General features: G+C 51.2%; 11 protein-coding genes and 2 non-coding genes across 13 annotated transcripts; 5 read left to right on the top strand and 8 right to left on the bottom strand.

Annotated features, from left to right (window-relative positions):
* Positions 1-79: 79 nt before the first annotated feature.
* BDW70DRAFT_39829 (LYR motif-containing protein 2) lies at positions 80-806 on the bottom strand. The gene is made up of 5 exons (XM_073743927.1): positions 671-806; positions 559-616; positions 408-490; positions 333-356; positions 80-278 (listed from the first exon to the last, which is right to left on the bottom strand). Exons 1-5 carry the CDS (start codon positions 743-745, stop codon positions 219-221), a joined length of 300 nt encoding a protein of 99 aa, XP_073600778.1. The 5' UTR covers positions 746-806; the 3' UTR covers positions 80-218.
* Positions 807-1089: 283 nt separating this feature from the next.
* On the top strand, positions 1090-4081 carry BDW70DRAFT_126996 (elongation factor G). The gene is made up of 4 exons (XM_073735190.1): positions 1090-1431; positions 1503-1614; positions 1672-3701; positions 3758-4081. Exons 1-4 carry the CDS (start codon positions 1229-1231, stop codon positions 3810-3812), a joined length of 2400 nt encoding a protein of 799 aa, XP_073600777.1. The 5' UTR covers positions 1090-1228; the 3' UTR covers positions 3813-4081.
* Positions 4082-4114: 33 nt separating this feature from the next.
* On the bottom strand, positions 4115-5937 carry BDW70DRAFT_126995 (alpha/beta hydrolase). The gene is made up of 6 exons (XM_073735189.1): positions 5748-5937; positions 5572-5694; positions 5422-5495; positions 5166-5366; positions 4307-5110; positions 4115-4247 (listed from the first exon to the last, which is right to left on the bottom strand). The coding sequence occupies exons 2-6, from the start codon at positions 5679-5681 to the stop codon at positions 4183-4185; spliced, it is 1254 nt and encodes a 417-aa protein (XP_073600776.1). The 5' UTR covers positions 5682-5694; positions 5748-5937; the 3' UTR covers positions 4115-4182.
* Positions 5938-6194: 257 nt separating this feature from the next.
* Positions 6195-8729, top strand: BDW70DRAFT_155619 (uncharacterized protein; the record flags this gene model as incomplete). The annotated part of the gene is made up of 2 exons (XM_073740063.1): positions 6195-6487; positions 6554-8729. 2 exons carry the CDS (start codon positions 6195-6197, stop codon positions 8727-8729), a joined length of 2469 nt encoding a protein of 822 aa, XP_073600775.1.
* Positions 8730-10489: 1760 nt separating this feature from the next.
* Positions 10490-10577, top strand: BDW70DRAFT_t32. Its single transcript has one exon. It is a non-coding gene; the product is annotated as a tRNA-Tyr (tRNA).
* Positions 10578-11022: 445 nt separating this feature from the next.
* On the bottom strand, positions 11023-11110 carry BDW70DRAFT_t25. Its single transcript has one exon. It is a non-coding gene; the product is annotated as a tRNA-Tyr (tRNA).
* Positions 11111-11628: 518 nt separating this feature from the next.
* On the top strand, positions 11629-13813 carry BDW70DRAFT_146888 (CeGAL family transcription factor; the record flags this gene model as incomplete). Its single annotated transcript, XM_073738642.1, has 5 exons — positions 11629-11727; positions 11783-11874; positions 11926-12837; positions 12899-13559; positions 13610-13813. The coding sequence occupies 5 exons, from the start codon at positions 11629-11631 to the stop codon at positions 13811-13813; spliced, it is 1968 nt and encodes a 655-aa protein (XP_073600774.1).
* Positions 13814-13827: 14 nt separating this feature from the next.
* BDW70DRAFT_39787 (general substrate transporter) lies at positions 13828-15685 on the bottom strand. Its single transcript, XM_073743926.1, has 2 exons — positions 15260-15685; positions 13828-15204 (listed from the first exon to the last, which is right to left on the bottom strand). Exons 1-2 carry the CDS (start codon positions 15491-15493, stop codon positions 13843-13845), a joined length of 1596 nt encoding a protein of 531 aa, XP_073600773.1. The 5' UTR covers positions 15494-15685; the 3' UTR covers positions 13828-13842.
* On the top strand, positions 15182-17979 carry BDW70DRAFT_126990 (glycoside hydrolase family 32 protein). Its single transcript, XM_073735188.1, has 2 exons — positions 15182-17361; positions 17466-17979. Exons 1-2 carry the CDS (start codon positions 15879-15881, stop codon positions 17933-17935), a joined length of 1953 nt encoding a protein of 650 aa, XP_073600772.1. The 5' UTR covers positions 15182-15878; the 3' UTR covers positions 17936-17979.
* On the bottom strand, positions 17980-20637 carry BDW70DRAFT_126987 (TLD domain-containing protein). Its single transcript, XM_073735187.1, has 2 exons — positions 20304-20637; positions 17980-20220 (listed from the first exon to the last, which is right to left on the bottom strand). Exons 1-2 carry the CDS (start codon positions 20347-20349, stop codon positions 18383-18385), a joined length of 1884 nt encoding a protein of 627 aa, XP_073600771.1. The 5' UTR covers positions 20350-20637; the 3' UTR covers positions 17980-18382.
* A 206-nt stretch (positions 20638-20843) lies between these two features.
* BDW70DRAFT_39771 (glycylpeptide N-tetradecanoyltransferase swoF) lies at positions 20844-22712 on the bottom strand. The gene is made up of 4 exons (XM_073743925.1): positions 22654-22712; positions 22141-22601; positions 21300-22083; positions 20844-21250 (listed from the first exon to the last, which is right to left on the bottom strand). Exons 1-4 carry the CDS (start codon positions 22690-22692, stop codon positions 21053-21055), a joined length of 1482 nt encoding a protein of 493 aa, XP_073600770.1. The 5' UTR covers positions 22693-22712; the 3' UTR covers positions 20844-21052.
* A 457-nt stretch (positions 22713-23169) lies between these two features.
* Positions 23170-24846, bottom strand: BDW70DRAFT_155614 (tetrahydrofolate synthase; the record flags this gene model as incomplete). The annotated part of the gene is made up of 3 exons (XM_073740062.1): positions 23170-24567; positions 24638-24775; positions 24829-24846. 3 exons carry the CDS (start codon positions 24844-24846, stop codon positions 23170-23172), a joined length of 1554 nt encoding a protein of 517 aa, XP_073600769.1.
* Positions 24847-25084: 238 nt separating this feature from the next.
* Positions 25085-27933, bottom strand: BDW70DRAFT_126983 (putative phosphoinositide phosphatase (Sac1)). The gene is made up of 3 exons (XM_073735186.1): positions 27403-27933; positions 25600-27335; positions 25085-25546 (listed from the first exon to the last, which is right to left on the bottom strand). Exons 1-3 carry the CDS (start codon positions 27608-27610, stop codon positions 25370-25372), a joined length of 2121 nt encoding a protein of 706 aa, XP_073600768.1. The 5' UTR covers positions 27611-27933; the 3' UTR covers positions 25085-25369.
* Between the last annotated feature and the right edge of the window lie 66 nt (positions 27934-27999).

Below are 27999 nucleotides of genomic sequence, written 5' to 3'. Positions count from 1 at the left end.
AGGCGTTCGGGACGGTCAATATGCTGCTATATTTTCAAATTGTTCTTGACGTATTTCTTCTTGGTTGGTGAAAAATGGCTATAAGCTAACAAAAGCCAATTTCCGACGTCCTCATTGTAGTTGCGGGAATTCAGCTGTATGCTTAGAGTGGCATACATGAAAATAGGGGCTTTAGAGCTATTGCCTTTGAAAGGTGATCACGCATTCAAGCATGCATTCTAGGCAGCGGCTTGCTCATCAATATACCGCTTCATCATATCGAATTCGGATTTGCCGGTCTAAGCCGTTCAGTAAATACTCTCTCACATTGTCACGGACGTAGGCTCCCTTACCGAAATCAAATATCGTATATGTTGCTGTGCAGTGTCAGCCTCTCGATATCAAAGCTCTACTCAATGTAAACCAACCAGTTCTGTAACATTTCGATGACGCTCAAACTCCGCGCGAGCATAATCGCGCAGCTCACTCCGAGTAGGAGAATCGGGAATTTCTGCCCTCAACAAAATGAGCATTGAACGTCCAGAGGACATGTTGGATGAGATATATCGGAGCACTAACTGTTCAAAGCCCTGACTATCTCGCGCCACAGCGCAATAACACGCTGCCTTTGTATGAACTGTCATAGGGTATTAGCGCCAAATAATCAGCTCTTTGAGTATATCAGACTTACATGATCTAGGCTGATCGTTGGCTTTCTAAGCTTCGACGGCCGAACTGCGGCAAACAATCTCAGCGACGTCCGCATCAGGCAGAATCATATCACGACAGCTACGACTAGGGGCGCGTAGCTATCCGAGTGTCATGAGTTCAAGGTTATGCGATAAACTAGAATATCCCATAAACCCTCAGCGCGATAGTATGGACTTTGGTGGCGCCATTGAAAGGCGGTGATGTAGGGTATCGTAACGTATTGTAATTACAGCGCATTACATGGGGATAGATCAGCAACGGCGTACGGGCCTTTGCAGAGCAGAAAATCTCGATCAGTGCAGGAGCCAATCCGTGAGGTGCATGAAGACGGCTTATTACTCGCAAAGTGAGATTATGTCTCATTCTACTGCCCAGTTGCTGTTCGACGAATGGCCTCCGAGTGTTTACCGATTTTCTTATCCATCACGTGACTTGTTCCTGGTTCCCCGAACTTTTTTTCGGAGCAGGAACGGAGACAGCGCTCTTGAGGAGCAAGCATCAACCCCCGGCCAATCTCTGGTGTGATCAGCTGGCAGTCATGAGGTGTCCTTCTCTTGCGCGGTTACCGTACCGTGCTGTCTCTGGCTTGACCAGGACTCCTGTCAGACTTCAGTCTCAGGCCTTACTTACCACACGATGCGCGTCGACGGCCGCTCTCCGTTCCGCGACTCCGGTCCATCAGTCAGTATTGAACCGGCGTTATCAGCAAACGAGGAATGCCTCCGGTACTGCAGCAGCTGTGTAAGTATCTCGTTGTCTTTGTTCAATTAATCCGTGTTCTGTTCGCTGACGCCTTTTTCTGCTTTGACCAGCTTGGAGGCAGCCGCTCAGACACCGGATTCTTTATCGCAGGAGGCAATCATTGAGAACCTCGATCCTGTAGAGGCTGAGAGGTTATCTCGAGTTCGAAATATCGGTATCGCTGTATGTTGCTCTTTTCCGTCGTAAAAGCGCGGTTGGATAACTAATCGTTTCCTGCAGGCGCACATTGACAGCGGTAAGACGACATGTACCGAGAGAGTTCTCTTCTACACAGGCCGTATCAAGGCAATTCACGAGGTTCGAGGTCGTGACAGTGTCGGAGCGAAGATGGATTCAATGGACCTAGAACGTGAAAAAGGTATCACCATCCAGTCGGCTGCTACATTTTGTGACTGGGTCAAGAAGGATGAGGATGGCAAGGAGCAGAAATATCATATGAACTTGATTGATACCCCTGGACATATCGACTTCACCATCGAAGTGGAAAGAGCGCTGCGCGTTCTCGACGGTGCCGTCATGATTCTCTGCGCTGTATCCGGTGTCCAATCGCAGACAATCACCGTTGATCGACAGATGAGACGCTACAATGTTCCCCGAATTTCCTTCGTGAACAAGATGGACCGTATGGGTGCGAATCCATTCAAGTCTGTCGACCAGATCAACACCAAGCTCAAGCTCCCTGCGGCAGCTGTTCAGGTTCCCATCGGAGCTGAAGACGAGTTTGAGGGTGTCGTTGACTTGGTTCGCATGAAGGCTATCTACAACCAAGGAAGCAACGGTGAGAACATCGTCGTCAAAGACGAAATACCAGAAAAGGTCAGAGAACTCGCAGAGGAGAGGAGAAGAATGCTCATCGAGACCCTGGCGGACGTTGATGATGACATGGCGGAAATCTTTTTGAACGAGGAGGAGCCCACCGAGAAGCAAATCAAGGACGCTATTCGCCGGGCGACCATCGGTTTGAAGTTCACCCCTGTCTTTATGGGTTCTGCGCTGGCGAACAAGTCGGTTCAGCCGATGTTGGACGGTGTTATCGACTATCTTCCCAACCCATCTGAGGTGCAAAACACTGCCCTTGACAAGAAGCGCAACGAGGCTCAAGTTAAGCTTGTTCCTTACAACGCCTTGCCTTTGGTCTGTCTTGCCTTCAAACTGGAAGAGAGCAGCTTTGGACAGTTGACCTACATTCGTGTGTACCAGGGAACCCTCCGGAAGGGTTCTTACGTCTTCAATGCCCGTACAGACAAGAAGGTCCGAATCCCTCGCATTGTCCGCATGCACTCCAATGAAATGGAGGACGTTTCTGAGATTGGGGCTGGTGAGATTTGTGCTGTGTTTGGTGTTGAATGTGCCTCTGGTGACTCTTTCACCGATGGCCAACTCGGCTACACCATGTCTTCAATGTTTGTCCCGGAACCGGTCATTTCGCTTTCTATCAAGCCCAAGCACAGCAAGGATTACGCCAACTTCTCTAAAGCCATGGCCCGTTTCCAGCGAGAAGACCCTACGTTCCGTGTCTCGTTCGACCCAGAGAGTGAGCAAACCCTTATCTCCGGTATGGGTGAGCTTCATCTGGATATTTACGTTGAGCGTATGCGTCGTGAGTACCGTGTCGACTGTGAGACCGGCCCTCCTCAGGTCGCTTACCGAGAAACCATTAGCCAGCGTGTTGAGTTCGACCATCTGCTCAAAAAGCAATCGGGCGGTCCTGGAGATTATGCCCGCGTTGTTGGATGGCTGGAGCCTACCGGTAAACTTGAGGAGAATCAGTTCGAAGAACAGATTGTTGGTGGAAGTATTTCCGAGAAGTTCATCTTCGCCTGTGAAAAGGGTTTCCATCTCTCTTGTGAGAAGGGTCCGCTCATTGGTCACAAGGTCCTCGGAACCAAGATGGTCATCAATGACGGTGCTACCCACATGACAGATTCGTCTGAAATGGCTTTCAAGAACGCCACCCAGCAAGCCTTCCGTAAAGCTTTCCAGGAGGGAAACCCCGCCGTCCTCGAGCCTATGATGAAGACTGTGGTCACTGCCCCTGCTGAGTTCCAGGGTGATGTTATCGGTCTTCTGAACAAGCGCGGTGCTACCATCAACGATTCCGAAGTTGGTGTCGATGAGTTCACTGTGTACGCCGACTGCAGTCTGAACGGCATGTTCGGTTTCAGTTCTCATCTCCGTGCTGCGACTCAGGGTAAGGGCGAGTACACCATGGAGTTCAGCCACTACGAAAAGGCACCACCTCAGGAGCAGTATGTTTGACCCTTTCCACTAGCGTTATGCCTATGCTAACCTTATGCCATTACAGGAGAGAACTTGTCAAGAAGTACCTCCAGGCTCAGGCTGACAGGCACAAGAAATAAGCTGGTATTGCCCCTGGCCTTTGTATGCACATACGCCCCTTGTCTCTCACCAAGGGATATCAGATAAAGGCGTTTGATGAATATCTCTCCGATTTCTGAATCATGTATTATCTATTTCACGATAGACTGACCCTGTGGGCTTGTCTTGTCTTCGCCTCATGTTTTAACAGTATCGGTGCCCTTTTTTGGCTTTTTTTTCGGCGACAGTTTAGGATAAAAGCAGGGTCATTTATGTTACATTTGTATATACTAATTTCACGAACCTATACTCCTCTCAGGACGAATAGATCTTCGCTAATATTTGTAGATGCTTAAATTCTTAGCGCTAAATGTTCTGGATCGCGGACCCGAGGTATAACCAACGACGGACCTACTCCGCAAATGCTCTTAGCACCGCAAGAGCGGCAGTCGAGAACGTAGCGACGCGATTGTGGCCTGCCAAATATGTTACCGCTGTCATTGCACGATGAGGGCTAGAAAGAAGAGTAACATACCTCCATACGCAACTCGTTCCCATCGCACCCTCTTGACCGCCCCTGGACCCTTGCCAGATCTATTCTCCCAAATAAGAACCTCATTCGGCCCATTATCGGCATCCCTTTTCTCATATGTCAGAACACCAGGAGAATATTGCTGCATTTGACCCGTTGCAGCTGCCCAGACACGCCGCCCCTCAAACCAGGGAATCTCCACATCGTTTTTAGCATGGATGATAGCCAGATCTAGACCCTTTTCCGCATAAGCAGGGTTAGCTTGAACTAAGCTGCCGTTCACACCTGTCAGCCTCGCGACTCGTCCGGCTGTATCCCAGGTGTCGAGAATATGGCGCCTGGCCCAGTTTTGGATGCGCGGGTACCCGCGTAGTGGGGAGAGAATGGGAGGCGTAATCCCCTTGAGACTGTATGATTCAATCAAATTGGGTAAATTGCTGAATGATGCGAGGAGGATTATGCCGGCAAATGGTTCAGGGTCTTTGAGGGCTGGTTGGATGGCGGTTGGATCAGGCGAACCAAAAGCGAAGCGCTCTGCCACCGCCGCACTGACGGCTGTTCCGAGGCTTTGGCCCACGATAGCAATCCGTGAGGGGGAGATGTTTAGCGGGGCGGATGTGAGGAAGTTGAGGAGCGTTACGCCGTCGGTGATGAGGCCCTCCTCTGTGGGTGTTCCCGTGGATATTCCGAATCCGCGGTAATCGACTGCGAAGACATGGATGGGATTTGTCGGGGTTGAGAGGCCGAGGAGCATACGGTATGTCTCTGGCCGTTGAGCAGATCCTAGGTGAGCCGCGTTACCGTGAACTAAGGGGGTGGTAGTTAGTTACTGCTGAGCCCTGACTTCGGCTTCAAGACTTACAGCTCACGACAACCCTGGCATTTGGATTATTTGCCAGGAGTCTGAATGCCGGAGTCAGGGTATAATCATCCGCGGGGCCAGTGGGCTCGTCTAAATCCAGCTCCGCGTCATGTTCTCGACAAAGATGCAAAGGTAGGAGGTGCCAGCCATAGATGGTTTCGTTATCAGGGGTGACCAGATGGAATGGCTGGACTTGTGTCTCTGGGATCAAGCTCAGTATTGGGCATCTTTCTTTATGATAGAATCAGCGACATACTCAAGAAACCGAACGCTTCCACCAAGTTGACGTCCTCCCATAGGGCGGGGTTTATCTTGTTCGCATAGAGTGCGCTGTTTCCGGCAGATATGCCAGTTAGCTGCACATATTCTACTTTAGACATAGGAAGCTCAATGCATGCCACCATACAATCTCTGGACAGCTGGGTACGTCAGGGAACAGACAATGCCCACATATATAAGGCCAGCAGCTGCTAAAGACCAGTAGGCTTTTCGCAGTAGAGGGTTGAACTCAACCATGCTCGATAAGATTCTGATATAGAGTAAGCTTCTGATTCTGACAGAAAAGCAGCATTTTGACTTGACTTCGCAATTAAGTCCAGTTATTCATGGTCAGCATTGGCATGTACATACTTGAGGACAAAGTCGACAAGAGGAAAGGTGATGTAACGGAATACTGCGTCAAAGCTGTCCTTGATGGGAGAATTATGTATTATATTCAAGTATACAGAGCAAAGCACCCGGTAGTCCAAGATGATCAACTGAAGCAATAAACATTGAGCTGAACCCGAAGCTCGAACTGGAGATGGATATGGAGATAAGGATAGTGCAGGAAGAGATACGGTTGTTGCCTTTCTGCCTGAGGCATAAAGCCTGTGATTTGCTTGCCGTTTAGTCTTCCATCCTTTTGTCTCGGCGGATCTCTCAACTTCGCGGCTCTCTCCACCACTCTTCATCTACGACATGCTCTCCATCCTTTCGAGGGGTATTCGCACCGGCATAACTATTGACTACCCCTCGTAATTAGAGTCCATGGCTGAGAAACGCCGGCTCTCCGCCCGTGAACGTCGCGAACCTGCGGCCAAGCGACGGGTCTCCGAAGCGACCACGCGAGCATCGTCACCAGCACAATCTCAACACGCGACAAGGAGAAAGGCTTCCACGCCCGCTACTGCCTCATCGCCAGCTCCAACACCGAATCCTGCCTCGGAAACCGTTGTACCACCTATTTCGACGAAGATCAAGGATGGGGAGCCTCTCCCGGTCCTCCCTTCGCCGCAGCCCGCTGACCTCTCCCTTAAAGAGTATCAATCAATCGCGGAAAGGTATAACTCCTTACATTGTGGAAGTAGATATACTGTGAACATTGGGTCAGGCTGATACTATGATAGCGCGGTTCTTCTTGCCTCCCTAGAACGTTCGAAGAAGAAATGGCTGAGCGACGGTATCCTCGAGCGCTATTGGACCAAGCCGAAAAAGACAAAAAGGGAACAGCTTGAAGGCAAAAATCCTCCCAAGGAGTCGATGTCTAAAGTCGGGCCGTGTAACATTGTCGTCGGGCCTCATCTTTTCGACGCGATGCTCTATACAGTCAAAGACCCCAACGCGCCGCCGCCAGTTCACTACACTCCGACCCAGCGGCCGATGGTTCACTATGGTCACCCTAATAACTTTCAGCAATACCATCCTTATCCTCAGACGCCTCACTCTGCCCAGAATCAGCGAGCGCATCCCCCTCAAACCTCACATGCCCCACCTCAGTCTCAACAAGGCTACCGCCCTCCTCCGCAGCCGGCAAGGACGCCGAATAACCAGACTCCTCATCGTCCGCCTGGGCCCCAGCCCGCACAGCAGCGTCCCGCCGCAAACCAAAACCCTCCCGCTCAGCCCCCAAAACCAAATCCTGACCCTGTTATTCAAATGCTTGCCACGCGGGCTGCTCAGGACCCCGAACTAAAAGCTCTGATGAGGCTGGTCGCGTCGACAAATGCAACCCAGGAACAATTGCGCACTTTCCAGGCCCATATAGATGAGTTAAATGCAATTATAAGGACGCGGGAACAACAGCAGCGCCGCCAGCAACAGCAGCAACAGCGACAACAGCCAGGAACACCTACGCCAACACAACCGCCGCCTCAAACATCCCATCCTCCAGCGCAAGTACCTCAGCAACCACTTCAGCAGCCGTTGCCGGCGACTCCCCAGCAGCAGCCTTCCCAGCAAGAACAGCGAACGCCTACACCGCAGGGCCCGCCTCAGCCCCAGCAATCATCACAAGCTCGACCTCCTGTTGAAGTTCAAACACCAAGGTCTTCGCATGCTACAATCACGCCTCAGAACCAGGCCGCGTTCTCGCAGAATCGCCAGACTCCCGCGCCGCAACCCATGCCCGCAGAGCTCCCGGCGAAACAAGACCCCAGTGTAAGCACGACCGCGCCAACGCCAGCTCCCCGTGTCTCAAGCCCGAGTGTTGGTCCCGCCTCGCAGCAAAGCCCTGCCACGCAGCCCTTGCCCCCCGTGCCACAACATCAGGCAACGGCCCAGAGACCAGGCCCACAGTATCAATACCAGCAGCCGCCCTTTCAGGGTCAGCCAATTCAATCCCGACCGCCCCAATACGGTTCTCCGGCTCCGTATTACCGTTCCACTCCTGCGAAGCCGCCAGTACCTCCAAGGTTCAACTATAAATCAGTGGTTTTCGAATTTACTTCGCCTCTAACGCCATACGGAAGCAGCACGTCGGGCCATGCAGGATCAGGAGATCGGTACCTGTTCCCAGAAAACACAATCTTGGAGTGGCTCCCTGGCGGAACTACTGTCATCGCTTCTTTCTTGCTGGTCAGGAAGGTGGATCCAAACGCTTCATTTCCCATTGAGACATCCGCAGACGCCGCTCCATCTCGAGCCAAGGGCAAGACGGGACCAAAATCGAAAAAGGCGGACAAGAACAAAGATAAGGCCGGCGACGCCCATAATGAGAAAGACAAGACCAAAGGAGAAGCCGGTGCGATAAATGGCGACAATCCACGATCAGAGAATAAAGACTCGTCCGCCTCAGACTCTAAACAAAACATCCAAGATAGCCAAGGCGACCAAAAGGCTCCACAGCCCGCGGATCCAACCAAACCCGCATCAGACACGAAAACGGGCGACGACAAGAAATCCCCACCCCTGAAAGAATACTACCAACCCGTCACCTTCCGCATTTACAGCTCAAACCCCAAGACTCTCGAGCCCTTGGCGCGGGTTGTGAAACCACAGGAGGAAGTACGCAAGTATATGAATGAAGTCATGGACCGCGCCGAGAGAGCCCCCGATGGGTTCCTTGCTTACCGACTCCCGCGCGAGCAGCCAATTGAGGACCATGAGTTAGAAGTGGACCATGGCAAAAAGGGCGGCACGCCTGTTCCAGGGTCAGTTGGGCGCAGTAAGCCGTTCAGGGGGAGGAATCTCGGTGAAGACTCGGAGGCTGAGAGTACAGTTAGAATCACTGAGGATGACGTGGAAGAGGAGGAATTGAAGGACTACTATGGGCCGCCAACAGGGTTTGTCCCGTTGGGTATATGATATGTCTATGTATCAAGCACTATATAATCAAATATAGCATTGCCTCTAATGCCTGGCAATCCTCGTTCCCACAGTTGCCGTGGAAGACCATGTCGCGTAAGCTTCCCATGCCGTGCATCCTTCTGATGTCTTCGTATCCACCGAGACGAACACGCGTTCAACTCCTTCCCCAGCTCTTGAGCCCCGAAGATAGTATCGGCAAGGTAAATCGGACCATTGTATTTGCTCGTCTGACACGTCAGACCTTGTTTGATGGTTGTCGGAGAGTGGATGGAACCGGCCGTGGTTGAAGTATCGAGCCAATGTCTGTGAAGGCATCTTGTCGAGTGAAGACTCTAGAAGGGTTAAACGAGACGAACCATGCAACTTTCAGGGTTAAGGCACGTTTCTTCCCTCTTGCCGGCCTTAGTATACATAGTACTGGACTTTAAAATATAGCATGCTATCAACCATACAGCTCCCTTCCATGAAGGTATATATCATGCATGGCTGTGACGATTGTTGCTCGCAAGCCTGATATACTTCCAGAATTCGGATCCCGCGGAGTCATGCAGGGCCTTCATATTTGTGATGGTGTCCAGAGAGATTTGCCTTACTATCTTTGCTCAAAGCTTCCTCATGGGAACTGAAATGTTGCAATGCGTTGAAACAAAATGGGTTGGGGATGATCACGTTCTAGACTTATTTTGGCAGAATTCCTCTTATAGCAGGCATGCGGCCTTCAGATGGACTTTTTCAGTGATAATTTTATAGCCCCAATCCCTTAGAGCACCAATTCGACCATTTCCAGCGAAGCTCCTGCACCATTTGAAACCCGGATACAACATATCTCCATGTCCTAGGTGGGCTGACAAGAGTTTTGCCGGGGCTTTCGTCTGTATAGATGGCTTAAGTCTTCAGCGTCTTAATCCCAGGCCATCCTAGCTTCTCGTATTGGGGAAACATCTTAGGTACAGCCACGTCGGACACCCTAACCATGTTTTTGGTGGCGTTTCAGGCATCGAATTATTGGGAGAAGTGAAGACCATCCGTTTCGCATAATATCATCGACTGGCCAATCATTCGTCAGCTCAAGGCGCTACGCCTTGCTGTGATGGATTGCTTTGACATATGTTTAAGAAGCAATGAACGCGACTGATGGGTCCCAGGTACCTCGCCAATGGTACCTAAGTGTTGGCAGTCAATGGGGACATTCACCTCTGGTGGCAAACTTCCCGAGGCACCAAGCGTGACCACATTTGGATAGAGAGAGTAGGAAGAGGAGGCAGAGGAGAAGTGGAGGAGAAAGAGGAAAGGGGCAGAGGGAAGGTAACGGGGTCTCTATAGGACAGCGGCACATCTACTACGGCGCTGAGTTCCAGATTCAGGAGCTGCATTCTCCGATGGCGAGAATTTTCTTACATCTACGTTTCCTCATGCCCGAGCCGCTGTTGCATTTCCTTGTCGCACGAACGACTGCGTGCAAATGGAAGACATAAATAGAGGGCTTGGGCTGCGGTTTGTTACAGTAACTTATCCCAGCCGGATGACTAACCTACAGTCATGGATTGACAGAAACGTACCGATGCCGATAAATATCCAACTTGTTATTTGTTCGATATAGCATATCATAATGTCAAGGTGGAATGCTTAGCGACGGAGAATATTGGGCATGATCTAGAAACCAGATGTATAGAAGGAAAGATAGCAAAGCTGAGAAGCATATAAATTTGAGCTTACGGGTATTATATGTTCACAATTTACGTGACGTCATCCACAAACCCCCGATGGTGTAGTTGGTTCATCACGTCTGACTGTAATGGAACACATTAAATCAGAAGGTCACCGGCTCGACTCCGGTTCGGGGGAATGGGATTTTTTTTCACCATCTTTAGCTATTCTTTTCCTCGAAGTACTACGGAGTGGAGAACAGCAAAAGAGAAATACTAATGTGAGGAAGGTGGTCTGATCTGTTGCCGGCAGCGGCCGCGCCCGGGAAGAGGGACAGTGTAGGGGGTTTGTTTAGAGGTTCGTGGGTGCCGTATGGAAAACTGGCTAGCGGCCAGTAGATAATTAAGCGAACATAAGGACGGGGTCTCTAAGCTTAACCCATCGCTAAGGAAATCTAAATTAGCACCTCCCTTCAGGAACGGCTACCCCGACACCGTTCTGTTCATTCTCACCTTTAACGGCCGCTAGCGGCTGACAAGCCCCAACAGAGTCCACCCGACCACATAGCGTGATCAGCCTGGAACAAAAATCCCCTCGTTGCGCAAAATAAATCAAAAAAAGAAAAAAAAAAAGACAACACTTTTCCCCCGAACCGGAGTCGAGCCGGTGACCTTCTGATTTAATGTGTTCCATTACAGTCAGACGTGATGAACCAACTACACCATCGGGGGTTCTGTGTTTGAATCTCGTTCGCTATATGAGTATACATTCCTAATACATCCTCGTCCCCCTTAGTCCGTAGAAATCGGGCAATTGAGTCGATTTTACTTTGTTAAGACATTCTTGTTATCCCTTCAAATGGCAGACTATCCAAAACATAATAAGAATTAGAGGATAGTGGCTTTATGCGTCACTTTGGAAAGGGCGCAGGGCATTACCTTGGCCTGATAAGTAGCTATCTGTTGGTATATTATTCTATATAACATTGTGCTGCGAGGTTCATGTCGTATCCAGCTGTAATAATTCAGGGTTGTATAATCCTAGGTCATCTTTAAAAGTCAGGTGGCAGGCACCTGGTTGGTACGGTACGGTACTCCGTCTATTTTTCCCCAGTTCCGAACGCCAAGCGATTGCGCCGGTACGACCCCAGACTTCCCCTTCAAGCCTCAGCATCTCGCGGTACCTATGATCCAGAAAGAGGCATAGATCTCTGGATTGCAGGGATCTAGCTTCTTGTTACTCATTTTAAATGCCTCCCTCGTCTCGTCAATCTCGCAGTGGCAGCTCCCAAGCCGGTCCAAAGTGCGCCACGAGAGCATGTGACCAGTGCAGACTGCGCAAAACAAGGGTGAGTTGTACTACACGACATTGATCGCCTATGGTTACTAAAAGATCGCGTCCAGTGCAGTCTGTCTCGGCCGTGCGAACTGTGTGTTTCGCTTGGGTTCGAGTGTACATTTCTCGACCCCCAGAAAAAAAGAGGTCCTCCTGCTCGGTAAGACTGTGATTGATCGGCGTTGAGGATGCGGCTGACGTTACGTAGCAGAGTAAAGCAAATAAGGGAGCACCAGGAGCAATTGCGAGCTCTGCAAGCAATTGGAGGTAGTTCAGAGGTTGTCCCTCAAGGGTCTCATATGCCATCTGGGCCGAGCAATGCAGATCATAGCGAGGATCCAGCCAGGCATGGATATGCCAGTCTCACGGTTGGCAGTGACACTACTCCAGGATCCGCCTGGAGCGGGCCTGAGATGGAGTATTGGCTGCCAGACAGCTTCAACTCCCAGACTTTTCCGTTGTTCGGCTTCCACGGAAGCAATATTCTTGTTAGGGAGACGCTCCCGCCAGTGATCAATGATAGCATCAACCTCGAAGTCAGCAATCAAACACCTTTGCTCCCGAGCGACATCGACCCTAGCATGCAGCGCGATAATCCGCTCGGCATGACCCCCGAGTTCTGGCCTCCCTATATCCATGAAGCGAGCTTTATTCCTTGGATAGACGTTTACTTCGATCGTCTCCATCCAACTCTCCCAGTTCTAAATCGATCCTTGCTCTTTACTCAGATCATTCAGCAAGAACACCGCCGCAATCCCCAATTTGGTGCTATGATTTTGTCTCTTTGTGCCTTCTCCTTGACACAACCGATAGACATCAGTGAGCGACCGACCTCTTCGTCGCGGTCTGAACAGGCGAAGATCCTGGTCCACGAAGCAACAAGAATGCGCACATCTTCTGATTTTGGCGAGCACCCATCAATCGAAGCTGTTTTGACTAGTTTCTTTTTGTTCGGATACCTTTTCGGGAGTAACCAGCACAATGCAGCAAGACTCCGGCTGCGAGAGGCAATCGATCTAGCCTCGACACTGGGGCTGAATAATCCAGCCACTTACGCGGATTGCTCAGCAGAGGAAAAAGGGCAGTGGCTACGGACATATTTAGTTCTATCTGTGACAGAAAGGTATATATCGCACGCTTATTTCCACCTCCATATCGATCATACTACTAACGCCACTAAACAGAGCATATGCCCTTCAACGTCAACACCCAATAACCTTCACTGGACGCCCATCAGATGTCATCCGGGCAGCCGACGAGATCCGGAACGCAACCCAGCGCGTTGTATCAGGGATAATCGTGCACACGGAAAAAGACGCTACGGCAATGATGGGTCTGTCGCTGCTCATGGAGATATTCGATGCCATTGACGAAGATATCCTCATTTGCTGGAATGCACGGTGCAATGCATCGTCTGGCAACGGGAGGTGCCAGATCCTTACGGAGGCTAGAGCGATGAGTATTTACCGGAACTTGGCCACAGTGAGCGACGTGGCTCGGTACAATGATCGCGGCCATGGCCATGACCATTTTGATTTCTCAGACCCGGATCAAGACCCGGATGAGAGTGGGAGCAGTGGACAGAATGGATCAAGGGAACTCATTGAATCAAGAGCTCTGCGCGATTTTCTGTCTGAAACGCAATGCGCCGATATCCTTGTCACGCAAAAATGGGTGCAGGACCGATTATGGAATCTATGTTTCAGTCATGGGCTCTTGCAACTGGACCCTGGCCCAGACTGTCGGCAGCTGGGCTTCGGGTATGCCATTGAGAATGCGCAGAGGGCATTGAGACTGTGCCGGTTGCTGAAGATCAGTGCGATCGAGGCGCATGGAATTGGAATTGTGAGCAACTTACCCGAGTCCCCTCTTGACTACCTGTGTAGTGCTGATAGCAGGTGCAGATCGAGAAACTCTATAATATCGCAACCAGTGCTGTCATGACAGCGCATAACCCAGTCACAAGCCCCGCAGGCACTATACAAGTACTCGCCAACAACTATCTGAAGCTATTGCGGACCTTGCGGGGAGGAAACCATCCCTACTTAGAGCAGTACAAGGCGCATCTTTTAGCGTTAGGATGGGAAGTAGACAATTGATGAAATGCTACTAAACATAGCTACAACTATCAAGCACCCTCTTTTCCACCGATCCTCGCCGCCGTCGCAGTCTTATAATTGCGCCACTTCCACATCGGAATCCCAGCGTCATACATCTCATCCACCTCCGCGAATGTCCGCCCCTTCGTCTCAGGCATAAAAAAGTACACAAAGACTAGCACAAAAGCCATACATCCGGCAAACACTAGATACGTTTTCGCGCCCAGCCCCGCCGCATCCGCCGACGTCAACTGCGGCACCGCAAAGGTCGTGATCACCGCCGTGGTCTGCGCACACGCGATTGTATACGCCATGGTATGGTTGCGGAGCTTCGGTGTCGCGATTTCGGACGGCATCAACGCAGACAGCGAGTAGAAGCCGGCACCCCAGAAGAAGTTGAATATGAATCCAAGCGCGGCGATTCCTAGCACAAAGGATTCGGAGCCGGTGTTAAAGGCGAGGCCGCCAGCTGTGATGTCGATGAGAAGGAGGACGGACATGCCGACAAAGGCTGTTGGGCGGCGACCAAAGCGGTCGATGACGAGCGGCGCGGCCAGCGTCCCAGCAAGCGTACAGCAGGATGCAATGACGGTGAAGGTGAATGCGTCGCCGACGCCGAGCTGGGTGAGAAAGACGGTCGTGTATGTGGTGGAGAGGATGATACCGGAGATCTGGTTGAAGGAGTAGAAGGACCCTGCGGTGAGAGTGCGCTGGAGGTTCTCGCGGTTGAAGATCTCCCAGAACCGGACGTTGGCCGAGAGGGCGCGCTCATTCTCCTCGCAGAGTTGCATGACGCGGAGTTCCTCAGCGACGGTGGCGTCGGACATTTTGGAACCGCGGAGCTTCCGCAGATTGCGGTGTGCTTCTTCCATGCGGCCTTTGGAGACGAGCCACTGCGGGCTTTCAGGGAGGAAGATGGTTGCCACGAGGATCACGGCGGGAAGGGCGCACTGGATGGCAAGCGGGATCATGTACTGAAGGTGTCCGTCCAAATCTTTGGTCTCGTTGACTATAATTGTCGAGATTACGCCCGCTAGGAGAGAAAGAATATTGATCGAGGTCACGCTGCGGCCGCGCATGGATGGGGGTACAACCTCGGAGAGATACAACGGGGCAGTTGCATTGGCGACACCGATAGTAATGGCGTTGAGGAATCGGCCGATGACAAATTGAGCGAGGTTCTTCGCGAAGAGTTGCAGGAACCCACCACCAATGGAGACGACGTATGCACCGATAAGCGGCCATTTGCGGCCAAGGAAGTTGTTCAGGGGAGACGCTGCTACGCCACCGACGATGGAGCCGACGAGGGGAACGGAGAAGACCAGGTTCTGATTGCGTGCCGTCAGGACCAGCGTGCCGTCAACGGGATTGGGGCCCTGGAAGTCTTGCACCTGCGATTGTCAGTGCTCGTCGAAATAGAGAAAGGGCTGTCGTAGGCGGTCTTACAAATGCAGTCAAGGCCGCCAATGGCGAAATGACCTTGTCGTCGAATCCAAAGACAAACGAGGCAGATCCAAACGCGATGCATGCGAGGATCAGCAGCGCATTGACCGCGCCTTCATCTGAGATAGACGAGGCATTGGTCTCCGTCTCCGTCTCAGTCACTGGCTGGACGGCGTCCACATGCCAGGTCTCAGCAGGCTTTTCGGCCGTGTCCTTCTCGGTAGTCGAAGACATCATTGTGACCTGATAGCAACTCGATTTTCACTCGATCTCACTCCAATCTCACTTCGATTTCATTCTGGAGCGAACTGATTCATTTTGCGAATCCCCCTTCCTTTTATGGGTGGCGAGTCGAGTCCTCCTGGTTCTTCCGGGGCTGGCCCGGCCGGGGTAAGTGTCAGAGAGTTGGATCGGTTTCTCCGCAGAATCAGTCGATACGAGCCCTAAGGGGCACGCGTTTCTCCGACAATGTCCCGGCCCGCCTCTCGGGCTAGGCTGGTTTCCCCAGAATTTCTCCGGTACGGGACGCCTCCGGCATGCCATCGGCTATCGGTGACGATTGTTCTTTATCGGCAAACATTTCTTTCGACATTGACACTGAGCACCGTTCTACAATCTCAAGATGCCCGGTGTCATGTCTACACAATCCAAACCGACCCCGCCGGCATTCACAAGATGGAGGCCTGAGTTCCATCTCCTCGCACCCAGTAACTGGCTCAATGACCCCTGCGGCCCTGGCTACGATCCCTGCACAGGAAGATACCACCTTGCGTACCAATGGAATCCTAAGGACAACGAATGGGGCGACATCTGCTGGGGTCGCGCAACGTCACGCGATCTAGTCTCGTGGGAAATCGACCCAGAACCCTGCCTTGCGCCGTCTGCACCCTACGACAGCAAAGGGATCTTCACAGGATGCTTCCAGTCGACCAACCTCCAGGGCCAGCAAGACGGCACACTTACTTACTTCTACACTTCTGTAAAAAGCCTTCCGATTCACTATACCCTTCCTTACTCGAACGGATGCGAGACCCTGAGTATCGCGCTGTCCCGGGATGCAGGACGCACGTGGGAAAGACACGCGCAGAACCCCATTCTCCCCGGCCCACCGGCCGGTTTACAGGTCTACGGCTGGAGAGACCCGTTTGTATGTTGCTGGCCATCTGCACCGGAGAGTGTCCGTGAAGCGGCGCAGCAAGTGGTAGGGAAAGGAGACGCCATGTACGGGTTCATCTCGGGTGGCCTAGTCAATCAGACGCCGACGGTCTTTGTGTACGCCATTACACGAAACACTCTCACAGAGTGGAGATACGTCGGGATCCTCCTGGACGTCGGGCTCAATTATACCCCGTCCCGCTGGTCCGGCGATCTCGGCGTGAACTGGGAAGTCTCGAATCTCGTCACGTTGACAAATAAGGAAGGCACTTCACGCGATTTTCTAATAATGGGCGTGGAGGGATGCATTCCAAGCCCAGACCCAAACCGTCCAGCCGCCCGAGATCGCCGCATCCAACGCTCCCAGCTCTGGACTTGCATCAAGCAAAACGAAACCCGGGGCCAAACACAGACTGCCTTAATGCAAACCTCCTTCGGCGGCATTTTCGACAGTGGACTTTTCTATGCAGCTAATTCCTTCTTCGACCCCGTCACCCAGCGACAGGTCGTGTTCGGCTGGATCACAGAGGAAGATCTGCCCGACACGACCCGCAAAGAGCAAGGATGGAGCGGACTGGTCTCGTTGCCGCGCACGCTTACACTCCAGACGATTCACCGCGTAAAGCGCGCGCGCTCAACGGCTTCATTAGGCGACATTACCTCCGTCGAAGCTGTACCGGATGAGCAGGGGACGTACACCGTTCACACGCTGGGCGTGGAGCTTGATCCACGTGTTGAGGAATTGCGGAAGGGTGCGAGGGTACTTACGCGTGAGGCCTTGGATTTGTCCTTTAATGTTGACGAGGCGGATACGGTTATGGCAGCGACCACAAGTACACAGAGCAGCGGGTGCTTTGTCCCCTTGGACACGACGAGGTGGGAGGTTGATGCGCAGATTGCGGTTGGAAGGAAATGTAACCGGGCTGGAATGGTTATTTTCCATGACGAAGGTCAGTTGCGCTTTATGTCTCCCGTAAAACTTCAATTCATTTTAGATACTTGATCGTTTGAGCCTCAAAACTAGGATCTGACTGACTGACATCGACTGGCCCAGATTACACTGCCAGAACGACTCTTTTCTGGGACCCTGTGCACGAGACATTCCAGGTCGAACGTCCACGTCCATCTAATATCAACCCCGACATCAACCACGCCCCAGAAGTCACCCCGCATACACTATTCACATACACTAACCCGGCCACGACCATTACCGACAACACCGCGTCAGAAGCAGAAACGGGGTCCGAATTGGATGCAGAAGAACACCTACGCATCCATGCTCTCTTCGACAGTAGCGTGCTTGAGGTCTTCGTTAACGGCCGCACAGCGATAACCACTCGGATTTATCATTCCCGGGATCGAGCGAAAACTGATGGTCCTAAATGTGTTGGCGTTCGATTCTTCGCAGACGCTGAGAGTTCAGGCTGCGATGCTGATGCTGATGCTGATAGTGGTAGTGGAGGTAAAGTGGCGCCGGCGAGACTCATTCATGCTACAATTTGGGATGGTTTGGCTTGTTTGTAGAATTGAATAGAAATAGACATGCTTACGGCGTAGCAGGTCCTAACAATGTTTTGTCAGTGGTATGACGGTCAGTTTATACACATTTATGCGTAAGATAATGGTGGGCTACTTGTGGCAAACCAGGGCACCAGACTAGCTATTTTCGCACCAAAGCGAATCACATTCCTCCTATTCCACTAGACAACTCCACCATAGCGCAACCAGTCTGTTCGTCAATGGAGACGGCACCTTGCTAAGAGAAGCTCGTTACCAAGGCGCAGGTGTTTTGCAAGTGTATCGGGAGAAAAAGAGGCTGAATCCAACTTTTGCTTCGACTGTTCACGCAAATCAATTGATAACACATCGTGACAACGTCGTACTGCCTACTACACCTGCAATGAAACATGGCAGCCAGAACCCAACTCCAGAAAGCCCATGCAGGATTATCACGCAAACCAAAGAAATGAATCAAGTACTCCCCCCATACCTCCCCGTACCACTACTATCCCCAATCACCCCCGCAGTCTCCAACAACCATCTCGCTTGCTCGAGAGCCGAGTCCCCGGCCCCAGCACTCAGGTTGACATGGCGTCTGCGTTCTGCCTCTCTAGCTTCAAAGTCCCAGCTTGCTTGCTGGAGCTCCACGGCGCTTTTTTGCAATGATGATAATTCATTGGGATTGGAATCCGGGACTAGACCCCATACTTCGAGGTTGTAGATGTCGATATTGGTCTTGGGTTTGGATTTGGTTGGCTGCGCGCCTGGAGGAAGGAAGACGCCGTCATGGCCGAAAGGGGAGATGTGGAGTTCAGCGGACTCAAGGCTCGTCCCAATCACGAGACTCCCGGCGCCGAGGGGCGTGGGCGGCAGCTTTTGGGTGCGCGAGGACGGTGGTATTCGGCAGCCAATGGCAATTCCGTGGTGAGTTGAGAAGTATGCGGTGGGTGTGTTTGGTTTGTCAATGACGGAAGGTGAGGGGTTACCCCGTAGAAGGATGTGATGTGGTGATAGTAGGAAGAGGCAGGGGAGGACGGATGATGAGAAGTTGGAGGTGCTGTGGCTTGTGGTTGGCGATTTCCAAGGTTGAGGGAGATATGCGCCCAATGTGAGCATGTCTCCTGTATCAGTGTCTTGCCCATAGAGAAGGAAGAGGGTGCCTGATTGCCAGGTGAGAACGTTGTGGGAGAATGAGGTTAGAGAGGAACCGTGCGCTGCGATTGAGAAGACAGGGTGAAGGCGGACGTTGCCGTGTAGGAGGTTCTGGTTGTCTGAAGTCGAAGGGATGAAGAAGGAAAGGTGAGATATGATACTTGGGCTCAGAATGGTTGATTCGAAGCTTCCTGGAAGCGTAATTGACGCGGGTGAGCTTTTCACCGGTTGCGACATTGGTTCTGCTTCGATGGTATCGCTTCCACGATGCTGAGAGAAGTCTAGATTCTTGCTGAAGAGAAGGTGCTCGAATAATGGCGTCAAAGGTTCGAATAGGTATGGAAAAGAGCTAGTGATTGTATCTGCGAACGTTTTATAGCTGATTCCACCAGACGCCTCTTGCTTAAAGGCAGCCAGGATACCGTCAGCTTCTTCTCGAACAGAGCGCATCCGCGTCTCATTCAGATCAGCCGTATAGTTGGAAATATCCTCTAAAGGCTTCAATGGCGCGATCACGAGCAAGAGCATCAGAAGACGACGGAACGTGCTCAGAGAGATGCGCGCCTCATAGACCCTCCTGTCTATGCGCGAGTCGTGCTTGAAGACCTCGATAGCATCAAGTGATTCCAAAGCAGCGAGTGCAAGATCATCTTCATCATCCTCATCATAGTTATCGTTGGCCGGTGCATCAATATCAAAGCCACGGGTTTGTGAAGAGGCCGGCATATCTTCACCCTTCCCTTCATTCTCAGCAGGCTTCTCAATCTCCTTCCTGGCGACATCAGCTAGGCTTCCGAAAAGTAACCTGATTCTATTTTTCTGGCCTCGCCGAAGGACTTTGCCATATCGCTCCGTTAGTAGCACGACCACCTTTATCAAAGCCTCTAACGTGAGAACGCTAGGTGCCAGCGAATTCTGGAAAGGGAAGGCCCCAAGGTACGATGCCATGCGGAAGATAACTGGGCCAGCGTCCAGAGGGCAATGAGAATCACTGTGGTCCGGGATGCTCAGGAAGTCTGAGAGTGTCTTCTCATTCCAGTACTTGAGCCCTCCCTGCTCTGTCGCCCGCGTGTAGAAGTTGTCCTTGAAGTGGGTGAGCTCTAGTGGAGTAAAGCATTTTGTTGCAAAGCGCTCTGCTAGTTTCAGGCTCAACTGCTCTGCTTCTGCATCAGACTTATTCTTCGATAGTGGGAACAAATTCGGCTTCGGGTCTGCTATAAGAGCGGGAATAGCCACCAACCTGGAGAAGTATAACCAGCATCTTCATGCGATTGTCCCACTCCCATTTTGCATCAGTACTTCCAGCAAGAGCAATTAGTTACAATCAATTAATTTGCCTGGATTCACCAGGCTAATCCTGTGATATATCGAGGACGTTACGGAAGGTGTGATGTCTAGGTAACTTGGTAAATAGATCGTAAGCCGACTGTTGGGAAATTCAACCTCGATCACCCATGGTCTGACCAAAGCAAGTCCGACGTCAAGTAGGGGACAGAGCGTCTAAGAAGTTCTAAAGTTGATGGATTTCCGATGAGAGTTGTTATGATGTGCAGCCTTGCTAGTGAGGGGAATGGGAGTCTGGACCGGGGACAAACGTCACCGCAATCGGAAATGCCAAATTTATAGAAGCACGTTAAGTAAGCATCGAGTTGCTTACAGACAAACGTTCTATCTTCTCAACACCTATTGTGGAGGAGGCCCTGGTCTTAAAGCACTTTTTCATCAACAGTATTTAGAAGCGAAAGTATTTAGGTAAAATACGGTTCGTTGCTTAGGGATTCGGCAGAATTGGCGTTATTCTTGACGTTTACCTAAGTGGCTGCCGTGGCCTCTAGCTGTTGCCGAGAATAAACAGTTGTCTGTCTATGCTCGAATATGTGCAATCCTTTCAAAAGACGCTTTGATTTGGCTAATTACAGGCGAGCCCCGTGAAGCAACAAAAAAAATTTCGAAAATTGAATACAAGAAGCGATCAAGGGGAGGAAAAGCCTAGAGCATAACAACGCCCACACCACCCATCCGATTTTCGTCGGGCAAGTTTTTCTCATTGACCCCTCCGGCGATGGGGGCGGTTCGGTAGTTGTAAAGGTAGAAGTGGAGCTGACCGTCACCGGCACCGAACTTGAGCTGTTCCAGGAAGAGCGGGTTGTGGTGCGAAGTGAGTGCGTTGAATACGTCGAATTGGGCCTTTGGCGATGTTAGGCGTAATTCGCTATCAGGGCAAAAGAACACATACCTTCTTAGCTAAGATCAAAGCGTCGTTCATCAACATCTGAAGTCTGTTCTTGAGAGCTTTCTGGTCGTCCAAGAAGGCTGTCTCGGTGGCGTAATAGTAGAGATATGCCGCGCGAACACAGTCGTGCTTAGGATGCTGGATCACCGTAGACTCGAGATTATAGAATGAGAAGAAATCCGTTATCTTGTGAGTTTCCGGGTCCTCCACCACGTACGACCAGATAACCTGTTCCTTTTGTGGGGATTCTTTGTAGACAAGCCAATGGTCGATTTCCTCGCGGGTAAAGGCTTGGTGAAGATCAAACTGGTTCAAATAACGCTCCAGTAGATCATGAACGGCGTCAACATCTTTAGCTTCCATTGGTCGAAGGTTGGGTGTCGATGTGTGGCTAGGAAGATGGTTCTTGGTAATTTGACGAGCTTTGGTAGATCCCCTGGGAAGAGGAGAAAAGCCGACCTCGTAAAGCTTCAGCCAGTCCAGCGGGCGGTGATAATAACGACAGGACGAAACAGGTGTTGGGAGAACAACACCGGCAGTATAGATAGCCTGGTAGATGCCATTCAAGTAGCAACGGCGGGTGATCTCCTTGATGAGGACAGGGGCCAGTCGCTTGGACCGCAGCTTTTTGTGAATGCAGAGGAAATTGATCTCTGTGACCTTAATCTTTTGGCCGCGTACGCGAATTTGAGTTGGGACACCAGAAATTGAAGCCACCAACTTACGCGACTTGGTCGCACGAACACCCACATGCCATTCTTTGCGCCAACCCGGGGACATGAGCGCCCTATCGTTCAATATATACGTTAGGCATTGGACGGGTTTGTCAATAGAGTAAACGTACCAGTGCAAAAAGGACTTGGAGTATCTGAACCGAAACATAGCATTATCGTCCTCAACATAGTGGTATGTGAGTAGGTCCCAAAGCTCCCGAAGTTCCTCCTCGTTCGTCAAGTCCAGGGTGGTCCACTCGAAGCCCTCAATCAACGCATCCGGCTCCTTTGATACCCTCTCAGGGTCGATCATCTTAATCGGCCCACCAGCAGCATTGCTGGCGGCTTCGTCGAAGCGGGGTACGGGTTGCGTCTGCCAAAACTTGAACGCGGCCATATCCTTCTTGTTCTTCCCGGTCAAAGAAAGCCCGGTCAGAAGTTCAGAGATATCCATCTTGCGCAATGCTTCCAAAGCCTTCTCCTTATCTAACCCACCGAGCTCGTTCTTCAGGGAGGGATTGTTTTCCAATAGCGCCTCGGCCGCCTGCGGGGTCAGCTTTCCGCCCGGTGTCTGTTCCGCATCGTTGGGCTTCTGGGCAGTGTCAGTAGAAGCGATTGTACGGGTTGAGGCTGAATCAACTGACCTGGGGGGCCTTGCCCTTGGAGTCTTTTGAGTCTGACATTGCTGCTGCGGCGGAAGAGGTATGAAAGAGGAGGCTGGACGGGAACGGGAGTCGGAAGCTTTTCAGGCCCCACGTCACCGAAAGGTGGCCTCTGTTTTTGCGAAGTCTGACACCCTATGCTCCCGTGACAGTAACTGAGAGGCTGGACTTGGATTTTTCTTTCTAATCAAAGTAAACATAAAGCGCGGACAGCTCAGTTTCATTTGACTGCTGTGCTAGTCTATATACCGCGGGTATTCAGGAGATGTGTTCGAATCACTGTTGGTTAGGTGAGAGCTAAATACAATACAATGCTAATACTGCCCTCTATGAATATTACTGTGCCACTTTTGGGATACCTTTCTTGAGCTGTGTCGAAACCACTAAACGCCACTCCCTCCCAGAACCCCAGTTGAAAAGGAGGAATATATGTTGAACACTCTAAACGGTCCGTGGTCATAACTCATGAGATGTGAGTCCGCAGCCGTGCAACCCGAATCAAAGCTTTTTAGAGTACGGCTTTGTTTCGATAACATCAAGAACACCTCCGACAAGGTGTAGACTTCCAGTCACAAAGGTCATGATTGGAGTTTCATCGCCCTCGATACGGTTCTCCTTCCTTGAAGCTAGGTCACGGGTGAAATCGATAGCTTCTTCGATAGTCGCAAAGACCTTAACCTCTGCAGAGGGGTCAATGCTATTCCATTTCTCTGCGAGTGCCTTTTGAACCTGCAACTTCTCCACGGCCGCGCCATCTTGGTTCATGCTAACAAGGTCGGGCCGATACCCGGTTTCTTTGTAGGTGACATTTGTGCAGAAAATCGCATGAGTAAATGGCGTCTTAGAGCCAAGGGCAGTTTCGAGAGTCTCGTGAAGAGACTGGGCCAGCGCGTTGCTGTCGCGGGTCTGCTGGTTGAAGATCAGGACCCGTAGCTTCTTCGCTGCTGAAGCTTCCGACGAAGAGTCTGCCTTAATTTGTGATGCGAACCACTGACCGGCTAGCTTGATGCTTTCCTGCGTGTGACCTCCGTCGATATACCAGGTGACGTTTTTATCCTTCCTGGTCTGACATCTTCCCTCTAATTGTGCCTGTTCAAGACCTCTACGAAACTCCGCAGGTAGGGGTTGCTCTCTGAAGCCAGCGGTGATATCCAACTTCCCTACCTTTCTAAGGACTTCTCCAGCAGTGGCAACAGCCAGTGCAGCGTTGCTGTATTGAAAGTCGCCAGCTAGGCCGAGTTTAATATCGCCATTTTTCTTTAGATCGGGATGACTGGACACAAATTCCAGCTCAGTGTGCTTGTTGGCAGCACGTTCACGTAAAACCTTCTCCGCGCTTGGCGGTTGGGGCGCGCTGAAAGCTTTAGTGTTCGCCTTTATGATGCCGCCTTTGTGCCATGCGATCTCCTCAATTGTATTCCCCAGAAGAGCAACATGGTCGATCCCCAAGCTTGTAATCGCTGTGGCGGCTGGCTGTTCAATGACATTGGTACAATCATATTCTCCACCAATTCCACATTCGATAACGGCTGCATCCACGCCCTCACTCAGATAGGTATGGAAGGCCATCAGCGTGAGATACCTGAAATACTGGGGCTTCGTCTGTAAGTTGTTTGGATCTTCCCCGGCCGCCCGGGCAGCGTCATCAAGGCGGTCCCACACTTCAAAGAAGTATTGAGCGAACTGTTCTTCGGAAAGAGGTTCATTGTTGATTCTGATGCGTTCGCGGGCGAACCGCAAGTGGGGAGAGGTATACAGGCCGACCTTGTTGAATATAGGTGAAGATGATTGCGAAGGCGTGTATTGATAGAGGATGGAGGAGATAAAACTGGAGGTCGAGCCTTTGCCTTTCGTGCCGGCAACATGGATTGGATTGAGGCGATTCAAGTCAGAGGGCTATTTAAAGAGTGGGAGTAGACGAGTTAGCCATCGCAAGCATTGGAACTGTGCAAGATAGACTGCGAACCTGGTATCCGATGCGACGCAGCCACTCGACGGTCTCAGGAAGCGACCGAAGATTAAGAGCATGTCTAGTTTCAGGTTTGTTGAATTCCTTAACTATTGCGAAGTTGGACTGCAGCGAGTTGAGGGCTGAGATTGCAGCCTGCAATTGATCAGTGCTGTTACGAAGCTTGCCGGAGCTGGATTTTCACATACTTTGTAATCGCGAGACATTACGACAGAATGCAACGACAACGATCGCACTTGGGTCTTTGGGAAGCAACCAAGGATGCGGAATCCCCTCATCAGTGTACAGGAGGGGCTCTCGCTTACGTGACAAATGCCCCGGACTTTAAGGAGGGGCTGCATTGACTCGATTAACTCGAAGCAGAACAAGAGTCCCGGGAGTATGGTATCACGTGATTTAAATTACTGGGAGTTACACCCAGTTAGCAGTATTAATGTAGTGTACGTGCATGTTGGGAGTTATACGATCCGTAGCCTTCCATTAAAAGTGCTGCCTTGTAAAAGAGAACGGTGTTGTACACTTCTACGCGTATAATATGACTCCGGGAACCGGTGAACTAAAGGACGAATTAATAAAGAGGGGGAAAAACACCGAAGAATAATAATAAAAGCCAAGAGAAGGGAGTGGATGCAAAAATATGCCCAGCATGACGAGTCCGAAGCACGGGACTAGAATGAAAGAAAGAAGGGGCAAAGAGAATAAATGAAGGTATGAGTGTGCGAAATACGACTACTCGATCCTGGTTTTTCCTTCTTCCAGGAAACCAAGGCGAGCATTGCTATATCCTCTCTGGTGTCTTCTGGAAGGAAGGAGTTGCCCGATGACTGGATCAGAGCGAGCCTTGATAAGCGCATCTTGATAGCCTTCTGAGCCGGCGGCGGGTGTGTTGAGCTTCGGCCAGTTTACCTGAGAAGCATCTTGTTAGCAGTCTTAAGAGTATATTTAGTTCGCCGACTCACATAGAGCATCCCGTGTGCAAGCATGAAACGAGCACACCAGCCAGAAATTAGCAGCCAGAAAACGACGAATAAGCGCAAGGGCCAGACGGCTGCATCGGGGAGTCGTCGTGTGAATAGGGCAACAATGATCATAAAGAGGCCCGCGGCGAAAATGTATGGAATAGATTGGATGATGAGCGGCCGACGATCGACAAAGATCCGGAGATTTCCCAGAGTTGATTCCGGGGGGAGATAAGTCCCCAAGAAAACATCAAACCCATCCTGACGTGGGCCATCTAGGAAGTTGTTCCGCACATAACGAGTGATTGAGTTGCTCAAATCCTGAACCATGCCGGCTCTCGTCCGTTGGCCAGTACGAGTGAAGTCAGTCTTCAAGGCACCTGTGCCTGAATATGCCTTGGAGACTACATCGGCATTATCCGCCCAGATGTTACGGAATAAGTCCTCGAACTCGCGATCATCGTTTGCCGCTTCTCCGGGACGAAGGACTCCCGCTTCCGTGAGCTGTCTCGTTAAAGCCCAGCGACCGAGCATACTCTGAACGACGTTCGTGCGATCCAAGCAGTCCATGCAGTTCGTCCGCACGACGCTGCTTTGGAGGGCTCTTGCTTCGAGCTGCCCACCAGCAGCACCCGGGTTTTCTAGGCCGCGGAAATAACCGCCCTGGTTTAGGCCTTTGATAAGGCGATCCATCAGCAGCTCCGCACGATGCCACCTGAGACCCTTCGTCTCATTATGGAAGTCGAAGTAGACATAATGGAGACGATCCATCTCCTTTTGTGGATGGTCCGGCTCCAAGACATGTAGTTTCTCCGAGGATTCGTCATCCGCCTCGGTCAATTCGTTTGGTGAAGACACCAGAATACGAATCAGCTGCTCGTAAGCATTCTTGACACGTTCCTCTCTCCCCTTCTGATTCACGAGGTTAACAAGGTAGTTGTCGCCATACAATCTGATCTGCTCGGCGAAGTGCTTGCGTGCGGCTTGGACGGCGGTTTCCACTCCGCGCACTTGGAGTTTGGGGGTGTATTTTAGGTTGTTGACCTCTGCCCAAAATACGGGAACACTGCCTCGCGTCTGCACAAATGACATTACTTGTGGATCTTGTCCCAAATCTGAAGGCTTTTCTTTGGTTATGGTTTGGCCTCCAGCAAACCCAGAGAGACCGCCGGTGGCATCGTTGAGAATGACGATTTGTTCTGTTTCGTTATAATTCGAGACATTTCCTTGCTCGTCAATTCCGCGGGAGAAATATCTTGTGCCAGCCCTATGCCTCGACCTCCGGGTAATGAGAGCAAACGTAAAAGTGGTAGATTTAACCTTAGCAGGTGTGATACGCAGCATCCCAAATATGACCGGTAGGATATAAGGATCAACGCCGGGTTGTGGACCATAACGAACGGACGTCGTATTATGTTCACCCAGACTGAAGTCAATCAGATCTGACTGAATGAACCGGTTCCAGAAGAAGCGATCATCGGCTCGTTTCCACATTGGCAGGTTCATATCGCTTTGTGACTGGCGCTGGAAGCTGTTCGTGATGTCCAAGGTGTAGGAGAAATACATAGGCCCTGTTCGCAGCAGTTCCTTCAACATAGTCAAGTAGGCATCTTCGTCAGGATCGTGCAGCGGGCGCTCGCGGAGTGGAAGAAACTCAGTACCGACGACCTTGTATATCATTTGGCCGCGCAGCCGGCCCATGGGTTGTGCCTTGGTGATGACAATGATGTACTTGTCTAGAGTGAATGACAAGTATGAGTATAGACGACAACTGGGAGTAATGAGTCCGGAAGTTTGACTTACCAAGCTTCAACTTGATAATACCGAGAATGCCGGCGATACTAGAGATACGCTTTGCACCTGACAATGAGCCACTGCTCAAGCGCAAGTCGCCCGTTGGACGTTCGACCACTAGCGTTGGAGCATCAGGCGAAGACGGCGAAGTAAAAGCATAGTGAGCGGGAGATGCGTGAAGATTGATATCGCGAAAAGGGAGGATAGAAGTGACCATTGCGGCGACGCCCACTTGTGCGGGCTAGATGATGGTGTTTGTGAGAGAGTGAATTAAACGGAGGGATATTGAATGAGAGACGTGGTCGGAAATTGGTAAGGGAGTTTACCACATGCTGTCAGGACGGCAAGGAGGGCAAAGACACTCGGTTATGAGCAGGATTCAAGATAAGGAGAGTTGCTGCTTCCGAGAGATCTTATTATTATGTTGCAGAAAAGCATGTGCTGGGGCGGAGAGCTGTTAACAGTGAACACCTCGACCGCAGCCAGTAGTAGTTCGTAGTAGCCGTAGCAGTGCCGACCTAGGCACGAGCGCAGTGAGGCAGGAACGGGGCCGACGAAGCAGACACCGCCCCGCAGCAGGCCAGTGGCAGGCAGGCTAGTAGACAA

Source organism: Aspergillus foveolatus, assembly GCF_047715535.1.
Source record: "Aspergillus foveolatus strain CBS 279.81 unplaced genomic scaffold BDW70scaffold_2, whole genome shotgun sequence".
NCBI lineage: Eukaryota > Fungi > Ascomycota > Eurotiomycetes > Eurotiales > Aspergillaceae > Aspergillus > Aspergillus foveolatus.
This window is presented reverse-complemented; position numbering and strand designations above follow the sequence as displayed.